We start from the raw sequence: 22,613 nt of genomic DNA on the forward strand, positions 1-22,613 counted from the left end.
GAGTCACCAAATTCAACATGATGAGCTCCATTGCAGGCTTCCTGTTGGGGACCAGCAACCTGTGCTATCAAAGCTGCATCTGGAATCCCAGACTGTAAAGGAACACAACACACCTTCTGTAATTAACAACATTATACATACTATACATGACATTGGCAATGTAGGCAATTTACCAAGAAAAGACTGAACATGGCCTTTGCTACAGACAAAAAAATTGCACTGGTACCTGTTTGCACTGTATTTCTATACTTAAGTTCTTGCATCCATCTGCAACTAGAACATCATGCTTTTCTTTGATCCTAGGTAGGAGTTTACAGACACAAATGCTATTAATTTGCATCAACCCCAGGTTCACAGAACAGGTCAATGCAGTGGGTGAATTCCGTTGTCCCCCTCTTTTCACTACTTGCTGTTTGCATATCAGTTCCATTGGATTATTCTTATTGTGTCAGCATAGATGCATACTAAAAAGTTTTCATGTTACACAGTCTCTTATAACAGCTTTCCCACACCTTTTCATGCTCTTGCACTAAAACCTGCACCTGAACTCACATCTCTGCTCAGATGAGATGTTTGAGGTTGAGAAGATACATCCATTAAAATTCTGTGAATTGACATACTACAGTATTTTCATATCACCCATGACTTGTTCCCAGACCAAAGCAAAACATCTGCAAGTCTGTTGCAGTGGTTTGCAGGAAGCTTATTAGCTGTACACACAGTCTCCTCTTCCTAGCTCCCATCCACATTGTGCCTATTAAAAACATTCCCCTAATACTCTTTTGCCTTGACAGCAGAAGTTGTATGCTTCAGCACCAGTATCCTACTAAAAAGAAAAGGAAGAAGTATGAAGGAAAAGCGGGCAGTCCTCTGTATTGAGGGGTCACGTGCTATTAAGAAAACTCTAGGGATAAACATCAAATGGAACCCTCAAATCTCTAACAGCAAAAAAGGCTGGGGAAAAAGAAATATTTGGTAAAACATAAAAGCAAAAAGGAATGTTTTTCTCTATCTGTATCAAACATAATTACAATACAGTAAAAATGTATTACATATTTATAGATATATTAAAAAATGATTTACGTCACATTTATAAGTGCAGATGGTACGGCCTCAAGAATAGACCTCTGCAGACAAAGGAAAGAAATAATGGAAGAAGAACAATCCACGCAGGATGTGAATATGCCAGCCCTGAATTACAGGAACAAAAGAAATCCTAGAAAAGAGAGATGTGGGGAGAGCAAATAAAATGTTAAAAGGAAGAATTTTAAAAGGAGACGAAGGTTCAGCAGCCAGGGAAGTAGAAAAATCTGCAAACAGCATTGGTGGCAGTCACTAAATCAATAATGCACAAAGGGAGAAGGAAAACACCCCAAAGCCAAGGGGAGCAGAACAAATGTCCATAACAATCCCGGGAGGAGGAGGAGGGGGAAATGGAGTCAGAGCTTACGTGGCAGCTTGAAGATAAACATCTTGAGCTTCAGGCAGCATGAGATTCAACACCTATAAAGTAATTGAAGGTAGAGAGGACACCGCGGCTGGAGCAATGAGAAAGGGTGACAACAATGCAGTCCGGACAGTATATCGGAGGCAAAAGAAAAAAAAACAAAATACAAAAAGAGGAGTAGGGGAAGCCAGAAATAAACAGGCAGCTGCCCAGCCTCCAGCAGTTAAGCTAGGATCCGTGGCAGCAATTCAGGGGCTGAGATTCATGCACCGAGATGAATCACTGACACTAAGAAAACTTCTTTTGCTTGTTTCCTCTCCTTGCCAGCCTCTCGCCTCCTCCTGAGCTATCCTTGGCTTATCCCCACACAGCTATCTCAGGGCTGAGAGAATTTAAGAACAGCATATAGTTCCTCCCCAGAATTTTTTTTCCCCAAAGATCTCAGTTAGCACTACATGAGCTCTCCCCAGCCCTGGCTGCATCTGCTTTTAGCGAGTCACATCCTGCTTCACTCCGCCAGGGCAGTGGACAGGGACAAATCGGGCAGTAAGAGGCAGGCAGCAGCTGAGCCGGAGCACACACGGTTTCCTCCGCTGTCTCAGAGCAGCCTGGGAGGGTTCTTGCTGCTGCCAGCACCCTGAGCACGGTCCAGCCTAGATATCTGATGTGGGGTATGTGAGACACCCCAGGAAGAAAGAAAGAGTAAAAAGTTTCACTGAGAAATAACACATGATCCCCGTACCATCAGCTGCTCTGCATGTCATCTTAACCACACACCTGACAGCTAGCAGCATCGTATGGGTTTACTGAAGAGCTAAGAGCAACTTGCTATTCAAACAGCTTTGAAACTTCACTGTACCTCAAGAGCAGGAGGCACAGTGCTAAAGGAAAAAGAGAAAAGTTGTGGAGAAGCCTTGCTGGAGCAGCACACATCACTAAGCCTACACACTGCCCAGCAGCCAGCTTACTGCACTTCATTGCTGCGGCCAGCCATCAAGGAGATATACACGTTCTGAGGCTCACCAGAGAAGGGATTACAGAATTAGTGGGTTACATAATCTTTTATATAATCACTATGAGGCACTTCACTTACGCAACACAAGTCAGCCAAAATAACCCCTTTCCCGAATGAGAGCAGCATCAGCAGCACATCAGGCTTATGGCCGCCTAAGGTGCATGAGGGGCAAAGGCAAGATTCAACTTGAAGCAACTAGGCTTTCTGGAGACAGCACTGTACAGACACGTGCCTTTGGCCTGGGGAAGACAGAAGCATCCAGAAAGCAGAGGGAGCAGGGACAACCTGCATCTCAGTGTGTTGAGGTGCCAGAGTCAGTTGAATTTTGCAAGGTATGAAGCAGCCTCCAAGCAGCTGGACCAGCACTTGCTGAGATCAAATAGGGCGTCCCCATTGACTTTAAATGGGCTTTAGATAGGGCTTAGGGCTTCAATAAAAACAGGAGGTCAAGATTACTGCAGAATTAAAATAAACTTAATCCAAATGCCCTTGGATTTACACCACAGCCGTGCCTGCAGTTCTTGCCTGCAGCAAAAACCAGGCAAAGCCACAGCAGGGATCGGCTCTTGCTTATTCTTGAAGAGCTCCCAGTGTGAGTCAGTGCAGGCACTCCGGAAAACCTCACCTCTTCAAAGGTCTGGGGTCCACTCCAGTGAATCCACCAATTTGTTTTCAAGATTTCACTTATGCCTTCTAGTTAACAACAGACATCTACATAGACCATTGTCATGTATAGGATATAAGACCTGATCTTATAATTTTTGACCAATGTTTTAAGAAACCAGCATGAAGTACTATCCTCAGTAAAAGAGAAGGACAGAGTAAGTCCTGGATGATGAAAGTGCAGGATACTTCTTAAAATGCAATATCTGAGATCCTCACATCTCACCTCCAAGTCCTAGAATATCTACCATTACCATAATTGGTGCTGGGCATTAAAGTGAAGTTCAATTGTAGCTGTGGATTGCTGCAATTGAGGAGAAAAAAAAAAAGAACTCTGAAGCCCCTGAAAAAGAAGTTGTCTACGAAGCTAAAATCAGAATCCTCTCTCTCCAAATACCAAAGGAATGAAAAAAAGAATGCAGAACAGGATAATGCCTTTGATCTCAGCCTACCTCCTTCGAATGAGGCTCAGATCCAAAGGTAAAAAGCACTTTCTCAGGCTATGCAGCTAGCAGTATTTGGCCATTTGGCTCCTCACTGATACCTCTGCTTGCTGGTTTCCCTAGTGGAACTGCAGATCATCCCCAGCAACATGAAGTAAAACCCCTGGTCGCAGTACAGCACGAGGTGCCTCCAGTTCCTGCAGGGACACAAATACCAGGTTGGGAATGGAGAGAGCCATCATTCCAGCCACCCCGATAAACGAAGCAGATGATTGTCATCTTAGGCCATCTTAACACAAAGGATGACCCAGTTCTGAGGTTTAACCCAACCAACCCTATACTCTGCAATTCCTTCTGCATAAATGGGAGAAACGAGTTGCCTTACTCAATTAGCAGGTCAAAGGTCACACACACTCACACACTAGACCATGCTGATACAGATTTGTGTCTGACATGACAGCACTGCTGAAAGCACAGCATGGATAGGTGTCCTCAGCACTGCTACATCCCAAACCATGGGAATTCCCTGTTTCAAGGGATATTTATTCTGAATCAACAAGGCAGCGCTCAGGATAGAAACAGCTCATGCCAGCCTGGAAAAGAAAAGCCAGCCATGTAAAAGTAGATATAAGGCTTTGCACATCTCTCTCTCCTCCCTGAAAGCAGGATTTTCAGAGCAGAAGTATTCTCCTCTGTTTTGAACTGAAATTCTGACAAGCTTAATGGCACTGAACAGATGCAGGAGGAATTTTAAAGCTTCCCTGTACTGGTTTGAACTTCAGGCTCCAAATGTAGCAGGGAAGTGCAGCTCTGAGCTGGGAATTCAAGTTGTAAGAGAGCCAACAGTGAATTTCTGGATCTCACTTACACCAGTATTGAGATAATTATCTGCAGCGATGAGCAATACATCTTTCCCCCAAGGAGCGCAAATGAAAGAAAACACTTGCTTGACTCATCCTTACCCAGTTTTTCTATCAACAGATAAAAGCATGCTTTAAACTGCCCACAGCACCAAGAGGCACCTGTGCTGACTTTCCACATGCATAGAGATATCACAGGAAAGGCCTGCAGGAATTTGCAGGCCACATTAATACTTTTTCTATCCACTAATAAATCTAATAACATATTAAAATGCAAAACAATGAGTCACACCTGGACAATTCCTCTGTGGAGATGATTATGCTGCCTGCTTTATTGTGCTGTCATTCTCTAATTGTAGTCACCATGCAGTACAAGCACTAAACGGATTGCACTAAAACTACTGTGGCATGAACAACGAAACATTTCTGCTTAGGTAAGGTTGCTCTCCTATCATGAAAGTAGAAATAGGTGCAGGTCAGCAAACACAAGAGAATTTTGTTGGCCTACCTACACTCATCAGATAAGTAAAATGACAACCATGGCAGCAAAACACAAGTTCGAAGCAACATAAGACAAGCATGCTTTTGCTACTACAGCTCTTTGTATTTTTTGTTTACTTTTTTTTTTTCTTTTGCTAGTAAACATATCCTGACAAAGCTCCCTTATCACAGGTACCCTAAGAGTTCTCAGCTGCATGGTTGCAAAAGCCTATCACTCTATCTACACTGCTGGCAACCCCAAGCTCAGCAGAGCAAGCCTGCAAAAGCAGCAGCCATCTTTGGGTCATGCTGCAGTGGAATCCCAAGAAGAAAATGAGCACACACAACAAAATACAAGGACTGCTCCGAAAGTAAAGCCTCCTATTTTATTATGTTGCCCCATGACATCAGAGGCAGATGTTGGCGCTACAGCAGTAGAGGTTGAACCTTCCCACCAGTGTTCCATTGAACTTTCTTACCATGTGACAGACTGCTGAAAAGGGGCATCTGAACCAAAGGTGTGTCACCAAATTTCTCCTTGAGGAAAAAATGGCACCCACTGATATTCATGGACCCCTCCTGGACGCTTATGGAGAGAAAACAGTTAATGTGAGCCCAACAAGGAGGTGGGTAGTGCATTTCAGCAGTAGAGAATCACAGAATCATAGATGACAGTGGGTCACCTCAGGTGGTGCAGGTTTTTATGAGCATGGCATGAAAGCTCTTGCTCATTGCTGGTAAAAATGCATTGCTAAGAGTCAGGACTTTGTTGAAAAAATAGTGTTTTGTAGCAGAGTTTTATAGTGGTCTTTATATCTGTTATAGTTTCCATGCAAATAAATAAAAGGCATTCTTCTGGAGCAACCTACATACTTCTCTTACATCAGGGTGGAAGGCCTTCGGTAGGGCAGAGTGTTGAAATGCATGTTGCCTAAGATCTTTGGTCCGCCCTTCCTTCATTTCAGAGGTCTGTGGTTCTTCCTTCTCCAAATAATGATGCAAACAGACAGGAAATCTACTTCAGTAGAGAGACACAAAGGTGTGATAAGTGTGCTTGTTTTAACCTAGTGTACTTGAACATAAGACTTGTGCAGATATGATCTGCATGCTTGGTGATCATAATCTCTAACTCCACCAGTGCAAAATCTGAGAAGGATTCACCCTCAGAACAACTGCTAGCTAAGGTAAAAGAGAAACACTGAAGGAAGGCTGGGCAGGCCAGCACCCGCCAGCTGGACTCAAGAAGTACAGCCCTGGCTTACTGCGCTGATGGACCCTGTGGGAAAATGCTCTGCAGCTACAACCCTTTGCCTGCCCCTCAGAAAAAGAAAGATCAGGAAGATCATCAGCTCCACGTTGAGCGTTTCTGCTCCAACAGACACTTGGCAAGTAGTGTGGGAAAACAACAGAATAGCTTCTAGAGAAGTTTGTCTCAACTAATAGCATCTTTCAATGGAAAATAAAAAACAGACTCTGCTAGTTCTCCCTTTAAGCTGTGCACATAGAAGATCCATACCCTGCTTTCTGCTCCTTACATATCATTGTGAATGCAGGTAACTCTGACCAAAGGTGACATCTAACATACAGAAATAAGCATACTACCAAAGTGGGCAGCCATGTGTTCTCTCTCCCCTCTTGCAGCAAGTTTGGTGATGCTGCTACTGTACCAACCTCTCTAGAAGCAAAGGAAACTCCTTCCTTTACTTTTATTTCCCCCCCAACTTTTTCTTGGTAGCAGTTTCCCACTGCCGATGAGGGCCAATCCAGTTCATCTGCAGTTGCACAATAAAGAAACCTGAAAAAGCAGGCAGCTAGCACAGGAGTTAGAAGCACACAGTATTTGATCAGATATAGGAAAAAAAAACACTTTTTCCTCATTTCTCTTGCTTCCCCAAATCTGCCAGACTGACAGTTGAGTCACAGGGAAAGAGGAAAAGATTTTTCATCAAGTTATTTAAAACATGGGTTTAGTTAACACTCATTTAGCACAGAGCTGAAGACACACTTGAGAAAAAAAAATACATTTTTAACTTCAGAGTGCAAACTTTTCCACTTAATATGCAAGAAAGCTGTCAAGACGCATCGTTCTCAAAAAATAAAAATAAAAAACCCCACATTGGTTTTTTTTTGTAGTACTTTACAAATGTCAAGAAAGTGATAATATCCACTGTTTTAGACTTTATCTTTTCCCTTGCTTTGCAGGGCTCTTTTAACATCCTCCAATTCTGGATTATGTCCCCACCTTTTTATAAAGGTGGTATTTGTTGCCCAAAAGGCACTACTCAAGCAAAGAAAAAAAAAAGATGGTTTTAGAAAGGTTTTGCCTCTTTCTACACAGAATAAAGATTTTATTTACCACAATAAACTACAAAAAGATTCCAACAACAAAGATTTCAGCAAAACACAAAAACTGTGGAAAGAGGTAAACTTATGGATGCAAAACAATGACATTTTCAAAAACAAGGATGGCAATTGCATGGAGGTTTTCTGTATGTTTTATTTAAATGGATATTACTTTAAACCACAATAGATTAGAAGTGCATCTCATTTTAGCAATAAATCAGAATTTTTTTTTTAATGCGATAGTATAAGCTCAAGCATTATCGTGTTCCTGTTCATAGACTAAGCCTACGCAACTGAGCAGGGCAAACTTGTAGGTGGGCATACTTTTTCCAGCTTTTCCTAAGCTTCTTCCTATTGGAGTAAACCAAAACAATTCTGCATTAAACCAAACCAAGAGTTCCTTGGGGCCTTCCCCCCCCCCCCAATTCATTTCAGCTAAATTCCAAAAGAGCAGCTTAAGTCTAAAGGTATACTTTGATCAAGTTGAATGCATCCTTACACCTGAGCTAGCTGAGTGGGAGTACTCAGATCAAAAGGGTCAAAGGGTTTTCCTTTTATAGAAAGAGCATGACAGAAGGTGCTGAACATTTCTGACTGTTGGAAAAAATAAAGTCAACAGGTTTTACACATGCTTTTTCTGATGAGGGGGAAAAGACAGAAAACATCAAAGAACCCACTGCACAATTATTCATGTCTTCCCCTAAGGAATGCAAACAGCACTCAGCCACCTTTCCCTTCCTGCAGTGAACATGAATCCTCATCAGCAGGAGCAAAGTGATAAAACCATGCAGATTCCATCCTCCTGCCTGGCAGTCACAGCCCAGCTCACCGCTGACAAGAGACAGGGAAGGCTTGCCAGCACCAGCTGGATCAGGGAATGACAAATCCTATGTAAATTATTTCCTGCCTCCACTCAGCAAAGCTATAGCTCCTTTCCAATGGGCTGCAAGACAGTCAGAAAAATGAAAGAGTTTCCTAAGCTTGATAAGCTCCTCTGTAACTAGAACTAAGAAGAAACAGAGAATAAGCGGACACATCCTCCTTTGTAGGAATTCTGGTACTGCCCTTTGCCATTACAGGCAAAGGATGGGACTTCATCTTCTCACCACTCACTGATGCAAAACCCACAGTAGCTAAAACTTCAGCACTCCATCAACAGGACAATATCAGGGGCTTTCACAGCGAGGAACATCATAGAGATAACCTGGGCATGCACACACATTGCTGTAACATGCACATAAATGAAAATGGCAAATCAGCTGATAAAATAGCATCAGAACCTGGAGTGCTGTTGTGAAAGGATGCTCACAACTCCTTGAGCCCTAGCTATGCCTGCTATCACCAAAAGTTGGTGCATTTTTGCTCTTTTTCTTTAAAATTTGAATCCTTAGTCATTTACTGCGCTTGTTCCCTCAGTGGTGGGCAGGGATTCTAGCTTAACTTTATATGCTACAATCTGCCCCGTTGAACTCCATTTACAAAAATAATAAAGAAACAGCACTTACCCAGCTGGGAAGAAACTAGCCAACTTTGCTTTTATTTAAATAAATCTTGCATGACAGACTGTCAGAAGTGTTTGACTTTTATTTAAAGCATTTTGCTGTTCACATTACGTATCCATTCCTCTGTTCAAGAAAAAAAAAAAAGCTTGACTCTTCTGCAGCATCTTCCATCTGGTAAACTAACAAGAGGACAACTATACTGATCATTCTTTTTTCCAACCATCCAATTATCAATACTTCTATCAGCATACACATTGTAATCGCTAATAAGGAGAAACTGTGTGCCAAAATCCCACTTCCAGTATTTCCAGAAGAGGTCATCTAAATGTTGTATTGCCACATTTAAATTCATCCAGCAGACATTATACACCATTTACAACAGCTTCCATAGGTATTTCTTCAAATAGAGCACTAAAAAGCTTGACTGAAAATAAAAACGGACTTGATACAAAAACATTCAGGCTTTTTCCAGTGCCTAGGCCGCTTTGGACATAACAGCCAACCAGAAGCTTACGCACTTAAAGTTACATGACAGCTTTGTGAAGCAAGGCTATCCAACAAGCCACCACCAGGACTATCCTTGGCGCAACTACCTCCCTGTCTTGATTAGCACCGTACTATGTGCTCCTGGTGAAGGCCATGACTTGAGCAGCTCAGGTCTGCACTTCCATCCATGAGTTCAGCATCAGACACCCACTCGCAGCCCAGCACACTCACAGCTGCAGGAGAGAAAAAGGTACCACCCTGAGGAACAACTCAGCAGAATGTGGTGCACACATGCAGGCTGATAACAAGCTCACTGAATCATACAGGCAGTGGCTATATTTTTTTCTTATCCCAAAGGCAATGCTACCAATTAAAGCCAAATGCGTACAAGCTTTGAGATGTCTGAAAAAAAAGCAGAAAATCTTGTTATACAGCCCAGACTGCCAAACTGACATAATTTAAGGCATTCCTCAAATTATTCCAAAGAACTGAGAGCCATGGACTTGTATAGAACTGAAACAAATGCAGTCCTGCCAGGGCAACCATGAGCTGCACTAGTGAGTGGGACTACCAGCTGAACATGTATCCTGGTAAACACTGAATGCACTACATGTCTACTGCAGGCTCCTTCTGAAACAGGGTGTTCCAGGCAACTCTACTTAATAACACGCTGCTACTTCCAGATAGCTGAAACAGTTTCCAAAAGAAAGATGGATGAATAAATAGCAGCATTCATTTTCTCCAGCAAAAACCAAAATTACCTATCAAGTAATCCATCTTAAAAGTTCCTTGATTCTGCTCACATGTTCAGTAAGTCAGCAACTAAACAGTGAGAAAAGCTTACAGCATCTACAGCTTGTCCCTCCTAACAGGGTGTCTTCTCATCTTCTCAGCATCAATACCCAGATAAGGAATTCAAGGGTTTTCTTTCATTGTGGGGTTGGGAAAGAAAAAGAGTGCTGTAAAAGACAAAGTAAGAAAACCCTTGTTAAAACTCTGAATTAATCACTTAATCTTTACTACTAATACAGCTCTCCAAGTGGTTCTGTAATGAGTATATTCAAGCTCTCAAAGGATCAGGAACCAGGAACTCCTTATGTGTAAATCCTCCTCCCATAATGACTGTCTCAATGCAATAAATCACCAGCTGATGCACAATCCGCAGCCAGTCTTCCCCATTTTCTCTCTTTTCACAGCATTCACGGCATACAAGACGTGACTCCCCAAAGCAGTGCAGCTCCGCTACTTAATGACCATGCTCAGCCTGGAAGTCATAGGGAAGCACTCCACATATCTGAGCCTGCACATGTCTTCATCAGTGAACACACTTCCAACTGGAGCTCACTCTCTTCACTGGTATAAGGAGAACTCCTGGCTCAGCAAACACATGGACTGAAAGCGCACCTTACAACAAGCATTTTAAGTCCCTTAATTAGGAGAACTTCAACTACCAGTAAACTACTGCAAACTGCTCTGAATGACTACGCATCCTCCTCCTCAACTATCTGTTCGATAATCAAAGCCTTCTGCAAAATGTTCACTTAAAAGCATACCCCTCAGCTCATGCTGTGTTAAATATTAACTAAGACCATGTGGAAACTGCAAATGGATTTGAAAAAGAGAAAAAAAAACAGCAATGCAATTTCAGTTAATAGGCAGCGTGGAAGTGAGTGCACAGTGCAGAAGTTTCAAATGCCAGACACCCTCGGGAACAGCCAGATCAGTTATCTGAACTCACGGCGCTCCGTTTCTGGGTGTCCTTGTCCTACAGAACACAACTTAAATCGTTTTCAGTTGTAATTTCTCATTTACATCTTACCTAAAAGCCTACCTTAAGCTTCCGAAAATAAACACATAAAGAACGCTAATCTACAGACTCAGATGGCAACAACACTCCAGATTGGAAGAAGAAAAAAAAAAAAAACACACCACCACAAAAGACCTCATTAAAATCAGAATTAAAAACTCGAGTAACCAGGCTCCGCGCAAAGCGGACGGAAGGGCTCAGCGCTGGCACTGACAACCACAGCGCAGCCCGGCAGCCGGCCGCGCACTTTCCCCGCGGGCGCCCGCAGCTCCTCTGCACGGCTCCAGAGCCCTCAGGTCACGCCCAGCCCCCCTGCCCCGCGGGCTCCTCGAGGGCTGCCGGCGCCTCCCGCCTCGGCCTCCAGCCCCGCGCCGCGAACTGGCGCGCGATGCCTCCTTCGTGCCCGCCGCGCCGCGGGGTCTCGGAGCCTCACCTCCCACAGCAGTGACAGCAGCAGCGCGGCTCCGGGCTGCAGGCGCCTCATCTCGCCTCGTCCTCGCCGCCCCCGCCGCCTCAGACGCGTACGGGCGCGGTCAACAGCGCCATGCCGCCGCCCGGGGGGGGCTCGGGCGGCACGAGGGGGAAGACGCAGCCGGCGGCTCGGGAACGCGGCACCGCGCGGAAGGACGGCGAGCCGGGGGCGGGCTGACGGGCGGCACAGGGGCAGAGCCGGCAAGCGGTCCGCGGCGGGGCAGGAGACGGGGAAGCCCCGCAGCAGAACAGGCGGGGGCGGGCTGACCAGCCTCTCCACCCACAGGCGGCTCCCCGCCGCGGGGCCGCGGTCAGAGCCGGGCGGGCAGCGCTGAGAAGAGAGGCGGCGGACGGCGTGGTGCCCGGCCGGCGGTACAAAGGGGGCCGGCGCCGCCGCGGCGGCTGAGGGCGGGGAGGAGGCGGTGCCCGTCACGGCGCCGCCCCGCTGTCCGGCCGCTCGACCCTATCTCTGCCGGGGGCGGATGGGCCGTAGGGTTACGGCGGTGCAGCCTGCGGAGCGCTTAATAGCCACGCGCTTCTCAGAGGAGATCAACCCCCGCGCAGGTGGAGGCGGTGTCCTGCGTGTTAGCGAGCACGGGGGGGGGGCTGCGGTCACAGAATCACAGATCACAGAATGGCCTGGGTGGAAGGGACCTCAAGGACCATGAATCTCCAACCCCCCTGCCACACGCAGGGCCACTAATGTCCCCATTTAATACTAGATCAGGCTGCCCAGGGTCCCATCCAGCCTGGCCTTGAACACTTCCAGGGGTGGACGGGGCATCCACAGCTTCTCTGGGCAGCCTGGTCCTGCACCTCACTACTCTCTCTGTAAAGAACTTCCCCCTGACATCCAACCTAAATCTTCCCTCCTTCAACTTAAACCATTTCCCCTTGTCCTGCTGTTGCCTACCCTTTCAAAGAGTTGATTCCCCTCCTGTAGTTTTAGGTACTAAATGAGGTACTAGTTTTAGGTGCAATGAGGTCACCCCCAGCCTTCTCTTCTCCAGGCAGAACAAGCCCTGCTCCCTCAGCCTGTCCTTGTAGAGGAGCTGCTCCAGCACCCTGATCATCTCTGTGGCCCTCCTCTGGACCCTCTCCAACAGCTCCCTGTCTTTTACTGGGGACTCCAGACCTGAACACAGTACTCCAGATGGGGCCTCACAAGAGCGGAGTAGAGGGATATAATCACCTTCCTGTCCCTTGCTGGCCATCCCTCTTCTGATGGTTGCTGCCATGATGTGACTGGTGTGGTGGGGACTGGCCGGACCAGGGGACGGCAGCTCCTGGAATTCATGTTGTGGGAGGCCAAGAGTGCACAGCAGCACACAGAGGCCCTGAGGAAGAGGAGGAGGAAGGAGACTGTACCGCCTTACGGATAGGGAACAGGAGCTATGTGGATGGGCTTTGCACCCACATCATTATGGAGTGTGCCTTTGGCTCATCAAAGAGGCTGCGTCCCCATTGTCATCTTTCATGTGCTCGATTAGTTACCAACAGCCCTGGCCACATTCTCAAGAAGATGTCAGGAACTGCTTTGAGCATTGTCACGTACATTGAGCCCTGTAATGCATGGCCAGTGTAGTTATGTCATGGATGTTTATTTCACTGCCATCTTGTTGAGGTGTTTGGAGGCTCCTTTTCCAAGTCCATTCCCACCCTTACCACAGCTAGTCCTGGCACTGCTTCAGGGACAAACAGCTGTTCTTCACATTCAAATGAGACTAGAATTTGCCATGTATCTTAGTGTTGCAAAAGAACTAGCATATCCCTTGGGAGGATATGAAAGGGTATGAAGAGGGACTTCCTGTTGCCATCTGAAATAACAGACCTTTCCCAACAGCATTTCTGAAGGAGGTGTACACTCCCATGGTTCTTTTGTGGGCTAGCTATTCAAAGATGATGAGCATGTCCTTGCAAGGCACAGCTCCTTCTTCATCACAGACTTAAAGGAAGGAACTTGCCACCTCCTGATGCCAGGTGGCTCAGCAAAATATTATCAGGTGAGTATTTTTTTCTGTTTAGTCAACTTTCAGGCAGTTTGCAGAGGCTTCCAGCTGGCACATGTTAATCATTCACAGGTCACACTTATTTATTTCCATGGAAGTATAACAGATGAAGAGTACAATACCACTATTTGACAGAGCAAATTCTCTGCTTTTTTTTTTTTTTTTTTTCCTAGCAGAATCACCACCATTACCTATGCATTGTCAGCAGTGATGAGCCTGCATATTGTGCTCATAGAAATCTGCATGGCCACGTGCAACATGGCTTGTCTTCCACATTGCTGTTGCTACTGCTGAAATGCACCGCCCACCACCTTGTTGTGTTCAAATCCACTGTTTGATCTCCATAAAGTTCAGTAAATGCTGATGAATGTCAATGTGTATCATTTTTACCACACGAAGGAATTCAATTCCACACTTTTGTTTCATAATGCGCTTCCATGTCAGATGCAATGTAGTTAGTCTGCCTCTCTGCTGCCATCTGTGACATGGCAACAAAATGCAACAGAATGTTGGTGGAAAGGTTCAACCTCAACTGCCCTACCACCAACATCTGCCTCTGATGTTGTGGACCACCATAATAAAATAGTACACATAACTTTTCAGGCAGCCATCATACATCCTCTATACCCTCTATATAACAAGTGCCTGTAGACTAAGGACCTCCCACACGCTGCATGACATTGTGCACTCACAAGCAGCCTGTGCACATTTTATCTAAATGACCACTGTTTCTCATTTTTCCATTGAGACATTTGTTTATCTTTATTTGATGCCATCCAGTCCAAAGCTGTGAGGCACATTTTTTAGATGAATACACACATCTCAAACTGAATTTGCTAGAAGATATCTAAGAAGATGTGACAGCCATCACTTTGCCCAGCAATAAAGGCTTGGTGAGGTAACTTTTGAGTGGTACACACAAATCTCTATAAGGTCTGATGAGTTGGAAAGTCCCATTTTATTTAACCTGTGTTATAGAGAAAGACACATTGTGTATCAGGTATCATCTAAGATAAGTCAGCTCACGTTGTCATGACAAACAAACACAAAGTTGGGAACCACTTCAAAAATGTTACACTGCATGGAAGTTTGAAAAGGATATATGCATCGTTTGTTTTCAGGTCTCTACCCCGACAGCTTTTACACTGAACTCCCTTTCCACCCCTATTTTCTGTGTTTCATGACCTAAGTAGCAGTCTTCTGGGGTCACACAATACTTCCATCTGGAAGCACCAAATGAGCTGTGCTGAACGTGAGTGCCCTGTGCTGCTGCTGCTGGCACAATTTCTTGCAGGACTTTGGAAACATGAAGGCAGGAAGTAAAGTTAGGAGAGGAATCTGGGATCTTGTGGCACTGTGTGTGATAGGCACTGTGGTCATTAAAGGCCAACTCTGCCTGCACTTTCAGCTGATGGCCCCAGGTATGCCTAGGCAAGAGCCAGGTATCAGATACACATCAGTTAATTATGAACACATATAACCCTTCTGAGTTAATGCTGAGATCCAAGAAAGCATTAATTTTCTTTTTTTTTTCTTCCCCAGGAAAAGGAAGGTTTCAGCTGAGGCAAAAAAGAAAGAAATGAATATTGTTGGGTTTGTTTATTTGTTTGTTTGTTTGTGTGTTTTTCCCCAATGACCAGATTAGTTACAGTGAGATAGAGGTAACAGGAAGGAGGAAGAGAAAGCCACACAGTCTGGAAGCATATGTCTTCCTGTGCATATATTATCCAGCCTATATAAGGGCATGGATGTCCTAACTACAGAATTCTTTCTAGGCCAAGAGATAAACTGAAACAAGAAGAGCACCTCCTGACTCAGGCATAAATGGTTCCAGATTTCATTTTGGCCATATCTCTGCTCCCTTAAGTGATGTCTTCTCTCATTTCTGCCTAAACTCGGGGAACCATCTTCATCTCTGGGGAATGACCATTAGCTTTAGTGGAGTTAGAGTACAAACAGACTTAGCCCAGAGTGTGACATTTTCTCAGCTAAAGTGCAAGTTGTAGCAGAACCCCTTAGAGTTCATCTAGACTCTGATGAACACTTTCCATCTGCCATGTACAGCTAGTCAGCGAAGCAGGCAGGGTACACACTGTGTTGTTTTGATGGAACAGGAAAATGAGATAAGCTTTTTACTGGAGGCCAGGTCTCTGGGTGAAAAAAAAGCCCCTCGTTCCCCAGTCTGATTTTAGTCTTTCTTCTGGTACACTGTTCTAATAGTAATACACCTAAGTGCCCAGGAGCTATGCATAGAAACAAATAATCTAATTCCATGATCAGCAACATTTATGAAGCTTTATTTTATCTCATCAAGGCTTACACTCCTTTCCTTTGTGGATTCTTACACATTCCCTAAAAATACTGCAATCCTTTGTTCAGTGGAGGTACCAATAATAACGTATTTCTTTTATTCAGCCATTTCTATTCCTGAAACTTGAAAGTTTTTTGAGGCTGCCACTTCTCTACCAATTCTTTTTCTAATTGAGTAACAGGTGTTGATGAATTTAAGATACATATGAATGAAGGTATTTTCTAGGTTTTATTTATTCTGAAACCAGACAGGAGAATATTTTTGCAGTGAAAAGTGCTTCTAAACTGCTTTTTATTGAGTTTTTTCTTTTTCATGTTGGGACAGTTGTTCCTAATACTAACTGAGAAGCATTTGATTCTACAAGAGCTGATGTGAAGCAGGTAACAACTTTATATAAACAAATACAATATTTTGTTTGCTTCTTTGCATGAATCGTAAACAACTACAATTTTGAATTTATTTTATTATTTACTGCTATTACTTCCTTCACATGTGCTATTAGAACTTGTCAAATTATGTTTGTTCTCCAAACTGTGATTTAAATGTAAGACAAGTTCCAATATATTTTGAGATTCCCCTTTGTAATTATTTAAATGGAAATAGCCTTTATCAGTACCACTTTTCAGTATAAGAAAGCCCTTTTGAATTGTACAAAATATGCATAAATATCTTCCTAAATTCTCACTGTTTTCTTTTGAGAAATCACATTAGCATTATTCATTTGAAAACAGATAGAAAAATAGTGTATTCACAAATACAGTAGCCCACCAATGCAAACATGCTGTGTTTTTGCAGCTTCTAACAAGAAGATAACAAGATAAGTTCAAAGCACTTTTTTTTTTATATCCTATGCATCTCATAAGATGTGAGCCATTTCCTGAAAAAAATGTGCCTTTTTTTTTTCTAACTGTGTGGCAGAGGGAGGAGTTTACATAAAGATGTAGTCTCTTGGTAGAATAATAGCTAAATTAAAATTACAGTCCAACTTCCCAGAATAAAAGCTTCTTTTTCTGTCATTACTTTCACCAATAACTATCCATCAAAAATTACTTCAAATAAGACGTTAAAGGAAGTCTGACTGAGAGACTTGTTTAAGCTTTAGCAATCTGCTCCAAACTCATTAACGTATTAACCCAGTGCCCCTATCTTTAGTGCTTACATCTTTAGGAATTTCAGTGAGATGATACAGATATACTTGCCTTTCTTGAAATGGAAATGCAAATTTCCATTTATACATCCTACAGCTTAGTTTTAATATGGAAAGATATTATTGATCTGATCAGCAAATTTGAGTAAAAAAAATTACTGATTAGTATTGCAATACATCCATTTACTATTTTTTTAATGCAGTGCCAGCAACATCATTAACATCTGCAAAGCTCATGGAAGGGTCAGAATTCCTGCTGTTTTCTGTAACTACTGAAATTAAATAAAAATCATTAAACTAGAAGAAAATTACTTCTGACTAGACTGTATTCTGAGATTTTCAAGTGAGAGCCCAAAGTAGTCATACTTACCAAATACTACCACAATGGGCACTTCTTGCATCCGTAAAGTGTACCATGTTTAGCTGATTTGCTAAGAAACAAAGGGTGGAAAGATTGTACACAAACTGCCATACCTAGGCCAGAAAACTGCTGCTCACATTCTGTGGCTTTGAGACTCCTCGCACAGTCAGGTATTTGTCCATCATATTAAATAAGTAGTTCTATAATGAACAGTATCTTGTGGAGCACCAAGCATGAGATAGGCATTAGTAATCAGGAGGATGAAGTTTATTGATCGGACATACTATAAAATGCAACCAGAATAGCTGTATCAATCAAATCCAATGCTTTTTTTGTTCTGTTTTCTTGATCAAGAATGAAGTTTATCCTCTCAGCAGAGATATTAATGCTTTGTGTTAAAGAACTCAGGATCTAAAAGTGGTTATTTTTTTCCTGAAAGATGGATCATTCATAAATTCAAACTCTTTGCTGACAGTCTGTGGTGAAAGGTGAAATATTTGCTTGGTGGAAGGATTAAAGAAGGATTCATGGTACTGTTATAGGAACATAATCTTGAGTCAATGAAACATTTAGTCTCCAAAGAATTACTGTTGAGTTCAGTGGATAATTAGAGGTCTAAACATGTTCTTTTGGAGCCACATGTATTCTGGACTACTTCAGACTCGAGCAAGGTAATTACAAAACCTTGTCAAGTTACAGTGGGAACTTTTCATGCTGCCTTCCTAGGGGAAGTAATCCAAAGCAGAAGGTGATATAGTGGAAATGCAAAGCTATGCCTTGTAGCTCATGAGAACAATCCCCCCAGAATGAAACAGTCTGGAGCATTTCATTTTTGCTTTATCTTGTCTTCCTGTTTGCACCACAGTCTTTTAAACCTTTACAGCATCTTCATATCCAAATAATAAAAAGCTCTACCAGGATTTTGGTAGAGGTGGTGATCCCAGACCAGGGTAAATTAGGATTAATTCCAATGAAGCCAATGGGAAAAAATCTAAAGCCAGTGCAAGTGGAGAATAAAATTTGAGATTTCAGATCTAAGTTAAACAAAATGTTCAAATTGCTTAAAAGGGATTTTCCTTATCCATTTAAAGTAGTAATCATTTCCTGTTTTTTGTTTTGTTTTGTTTTGTTTTGTATTTTTCCCCTTACTGTGAATCTATCTGATTTGCAGCATGCTGTGAATACACACAGCATACTGAGAATTTCTCTACCATGATAGCCTTGCTATTTCAATGTGAGAAATAATGTCTCATTAAATATAGATGGGAAAAAATGCATCAGTTGTCTGGGAACTACAGGGAATGGGTTCATTAGCTAATATTCCCCCACTAGTCTCAATTTTCTCATATTGTTATGAGATAGAAAGAGAATTAAGCTGTTGCTGGATTGAAAAATTTTAAAAATCAGCACTACATTTATTCTAGAAATCACAAGGGATAAAATTCAACTACTATCAGAATAACTATAAATCGTAACAGAGATAATGGGGCATCTGGTCTGTAAAACAAAAAGGAAAATATGTAGGACTACAGAAAGGACCATGCAGTGATGCTATTCACTTTCTCTGTTGCTGCAGCCTTCAAGAGCCTCATGGGAAAAGGAAGATTATTTGACCTTTAATCAATCTTATTTGGGATGTGGTGTCTCTGCATACATTTACGCATACACAACACTGTTAGGCAGGGAATATTTGCTTCAGTGGTAACCCCTACTGGCAGCTCCATCCACCTATTCTCCAAAGTTTTCCTGCTACAACTCCTACCATTTCTCTGCACTGAAGGTATTAGATAGTGGGTTTATTCCCCTTAAAAACAACTGTTTCCAGCCATCAGGTAGACCTTCCTCAGGAGACCTGAGAACCAGAGCAAAGAATTTCTCCCTGGCACTAGCGCAAAATTGAGCATGAATGTAGGTATTGAAGCATGTAAGGCCCTACGTGAGGAAACCACTTTGATTTTCTTGGTGCATTTATGCTGCTTATCATGAATATTAAGATAAGTCATTCAACCAAGGAGTATCAGTTTTCTATGCTAATTAAAAATGCATTTTATCAGCCTAGTTTATTGTGTAAATCTCAATGTAGGGACTTGGTAAGCAGTGAAGTCAGATGAAGTCTGTGATTTATTGTTTATTTGGCCTTCAGAAGCTGATAATGCTATTCAGCATGGCCAGCATCTCACACCTACCTAAACTGCGCTACAGGGTTTTTTTTTATCTAAGACACTTATCACCAGTGTTTCTAACCTGCTGCAGTGTGCTGTGCACTGTTAAATGACTTCTAGGCAGCTCTGTTTTGACTATGCTAGATTTTATCATCACCATTTCTTAGTTTAGCACATATTTGCCTGGTCATCAGTCTTTTCAAGTCCTATCATTAAAATCATTCATATACATTCATGTACTCCCATGCCCATTTCTTTGTTCCAGCTGGCCCAGCCTTGAGAAACTATGTGAACAAGTTCCAGGATAGTTTTGGGAAAGAAGGTATGGATTTTCTAGGCTTACTGATGCAGAAGAAAGGATATGTGCCCAACTGTAGACATAAAGCTGTCTTTGGGCACAGGAGACAGGATGTGGTAGAGGATAAAAGTTACTGGGATAGCAAACATTGATAAAATGAATCCAGAAAAGTCAGTTTGGGCTGCTTCAGAAGAAAGGGTTGTGCTCTAACACACAGCTGTGGAGAACTACTTCCACAATATGGGAGTGCTGGTATCCTGCAGTTCAGTCTGCATGGTTAAATAGTGGAGTGAGGGACAGCCAGGCATCAACAGAGCAATGCAGCTTTTACCAGTGAAGATAAACATTCAGCTCACTATGTACACAGCAGTTAGATACAGCAGCAAATGGCAATGTCAACATCAATTATTCACTAATTATTATCTATTTATTACCATTAATAAAGCTCCCTTTGATGTTTGCATGGATTCTGTCTGTGAAGAATGATGCATTTCCCAAGGTAAAGTGCTTCTGGACTCCAATTCAGTATAAGTACCTATTATCCTCTTGTCCCTTTTTAGTGGTAGGAAGTGGTATTTACATGAAAAATAGGACTGACAGGAGAATAGCCTTCATAAACAAGATATTAGTCTGGCTTTTTTACTTAAGTAAGTAAGTAAGTAAGTAAATAAATAAAATGTAAAAATTAAAAAATCGGAAATTTTTTAAAAGCCTGAGTCGGAGACTTTTGCAGCTCAGCCTCCCAAGTATTTATACTGTGGCTAAAGAGAGTAAAACTTTAGATACATATTAGTAGATGAAGGCATAATCCATTTTATGTCTGTTCATGACTGGCTGGGGTATGAAGTATAAGGATAGATGCTTTCTGCAATCTCCAAAGCTTAGAATATGCTTTTCTTTTTATCTCAGGCTTACAATGTAGATAGTCTTAATGTAGACATATCCTTGCTGTCAGTAAACTGCATTTCTTTATTACTAACTGGATTCACACACGTTTCAAATGGAAGGTGAAATGTTATAGCTGAAAGTAAAGCAGTGAAATTATGTTTCCAAATGAAATGACTGATCACTTTGTTTTGTTGCATCCTAATAGAATACCATCAGACCTGTAATTGTAACAGTGTACATGAAGTAGCTCTAATAGCTGCCCTTTCATCCAGACACTCTTGCTTATAGAAATAAAGACAAACACAGCATGTTACAGTTCTTTTTCAGATCACTAGGCCAACCTAATCTAATTTATGCTGGCAGCCTTTAATTTTAACTAGGTCAATTTACTCTATGAAACCACAGAGAAAACTATCCTGACAATGTAAAATTGCAAAGTATTGGAAACAATACAAGAGTGAAATTGAACATACAAGAACAGCAGTGTTCAAAATGGAAAATATTGTGTGAAGCTGTTGCAGGAAAAAAAGAAATGTACTTTAAAGCAATGTCATTTACTCACATTGGGTGAGATCCAGCAAGCTATTGAAGTCAGCAGGGGATCTCCTTAATTTCAGCGGGCTTTGGCTCACAGCCATTGTTTCTCATAGTTCAGAGAACCAATCTGCTTCTTTGACTGTCAAGGCTGAATTGAACAAATAATACTAATTCTGATAATGTGAGGGCCAGCTTGACTAATTCAAGTATGTTTTGAATGGCTGCATGCACAAAAGCTCTATTGCCAATGTGCTGAGTGTTACTGAGCCAGGACCCCAGGAACACCTCATGCCCCCGTGTTGCCTTCAGCTGTCTGAGCAGCTGGGTGCACTGAGGAGTAGGATACCTGGAATGCAGCTTTTGGAGATATTCAAGAGTTGATATGCATTTTAATATTCCTAACTTAGAGATTTTAATTAAATCAAATGTCAGTGGAATCATATTATTTCCTACTGGTTAGATTTTAATGAAGTTTTAAACTGATCCTTCACTGTAATGAAAAAATTATATAATGCAGGGATGTGTTCTACTGGTCTGAATTAATGACATGATTGCTTTGTATGCTGTCATTTAATTCCAAGGAAGAAGAATATAAAAAAATTATTCTAAGTCTACAGCTAAATGAAACAGAATTCTTCCCATCTGTGTTTACTGATACAAGATATGAGCTCTCCCCTTTAGCTCATTTCTTACTTACGTTTCCTCCTTCACCTCCTACTCCCAAAACTCATGGAGTTTATTTTGCCTCTAGCTCAAGAAGCCAAGCTAGCACTTTGAGGCCTGATAACCTTTGCCTGGTTGCTTGAAGCAATGTAAGCAGAGTACACAGAGCTTACTCAGTTACAATAAATGAAGCATTAAAGCCTTCTGTTACAGGCAGGCAACAAAAATAAGTCCAAGCAGCTTTGAGAATTAGGAGGGTGGGTTAGGATAAAAAGCTATTTAAAGGAAGTGGGTAGTTAATGCTGAGTTCAAATGACAGGTCATTAGGAAAAAAGGAGGAGATGGTGACAGTGTTTGACCTGGTGCCTCTGTACTTCATCCTTTCATCCTTCTATAATTATTCTGTGTGCAGTGAAGGAACTAAAAAGATGCTTGGTGCTCTGGTGAGCCTCTGTAATTCATTCATTTTCTGCAATAGCTCCACCTTCTCAAGAGACACAAATTCTTCAGGAAGAAGTTGTAGAAACCCCACAAGTGCACCCCAGTGAAAGTCCCTCTTTGTCTCAGCATCCATATACAGTATTCACTGCACTTTTAAAATTTTCACCTATAACTAGTGAACAAAGTCATCAAAAAGATACAGCTTTATTATCTAGATACACAGAAAAAAACACTGATTCCTCTTTTCACCTGAACATGGTTAGTTTAAAAGATCTCACA

The 22,613-nt window shown here is 42.4% G+C and overlaps 1 protein-coding gene across 3 annotated transcripts in view; it reads right to left on the bottom strand.

Moving 5' to 3' along the window:
• Nucleotides 1-11,910, bottom strand: part of VOPP1 (VOPP1 WW domain binding protein) — a 65,662-nt gene extending 53,752 nt beyond the window's left edge. The window contains exon 1 of one of the 3 annotated variants that reach the window (XM_090142187.1): nucleotides 11,480-11,910. In XM_090142187.1, coding sequence (XP_089998313.1) covers nucleotides 11,480-11,530 — 51 coding nt within the window. In that variant the 5' untranslated portion in view covers nucleotides 11,531-11,910. The remainder of the gene's footprint in view (nucleotides 1-11,479) is intronic. The other 2 variants (XM_090142189.1, XM_031599377.2) reach the window with 2 other exon arrangements.
• Nucleotides 11,911-22,613: the final 10,703 nt, after the last annotated feature.

This window comes from Phasianus colchicus, chromosome 6 (genome assembly GCF_987193195.1).
Source record: "Phasianus colchicus chromosome 6, bPhaCol1.hap1.1, whole genome shotgun sequence".
NCBI classification, from domain to species: domain Eukaryota; kingdom Metazoa; phylum Chordata; class Aves; order Galliformes; family Phasianidae; genus Phasianus; species Phasianus colchicus.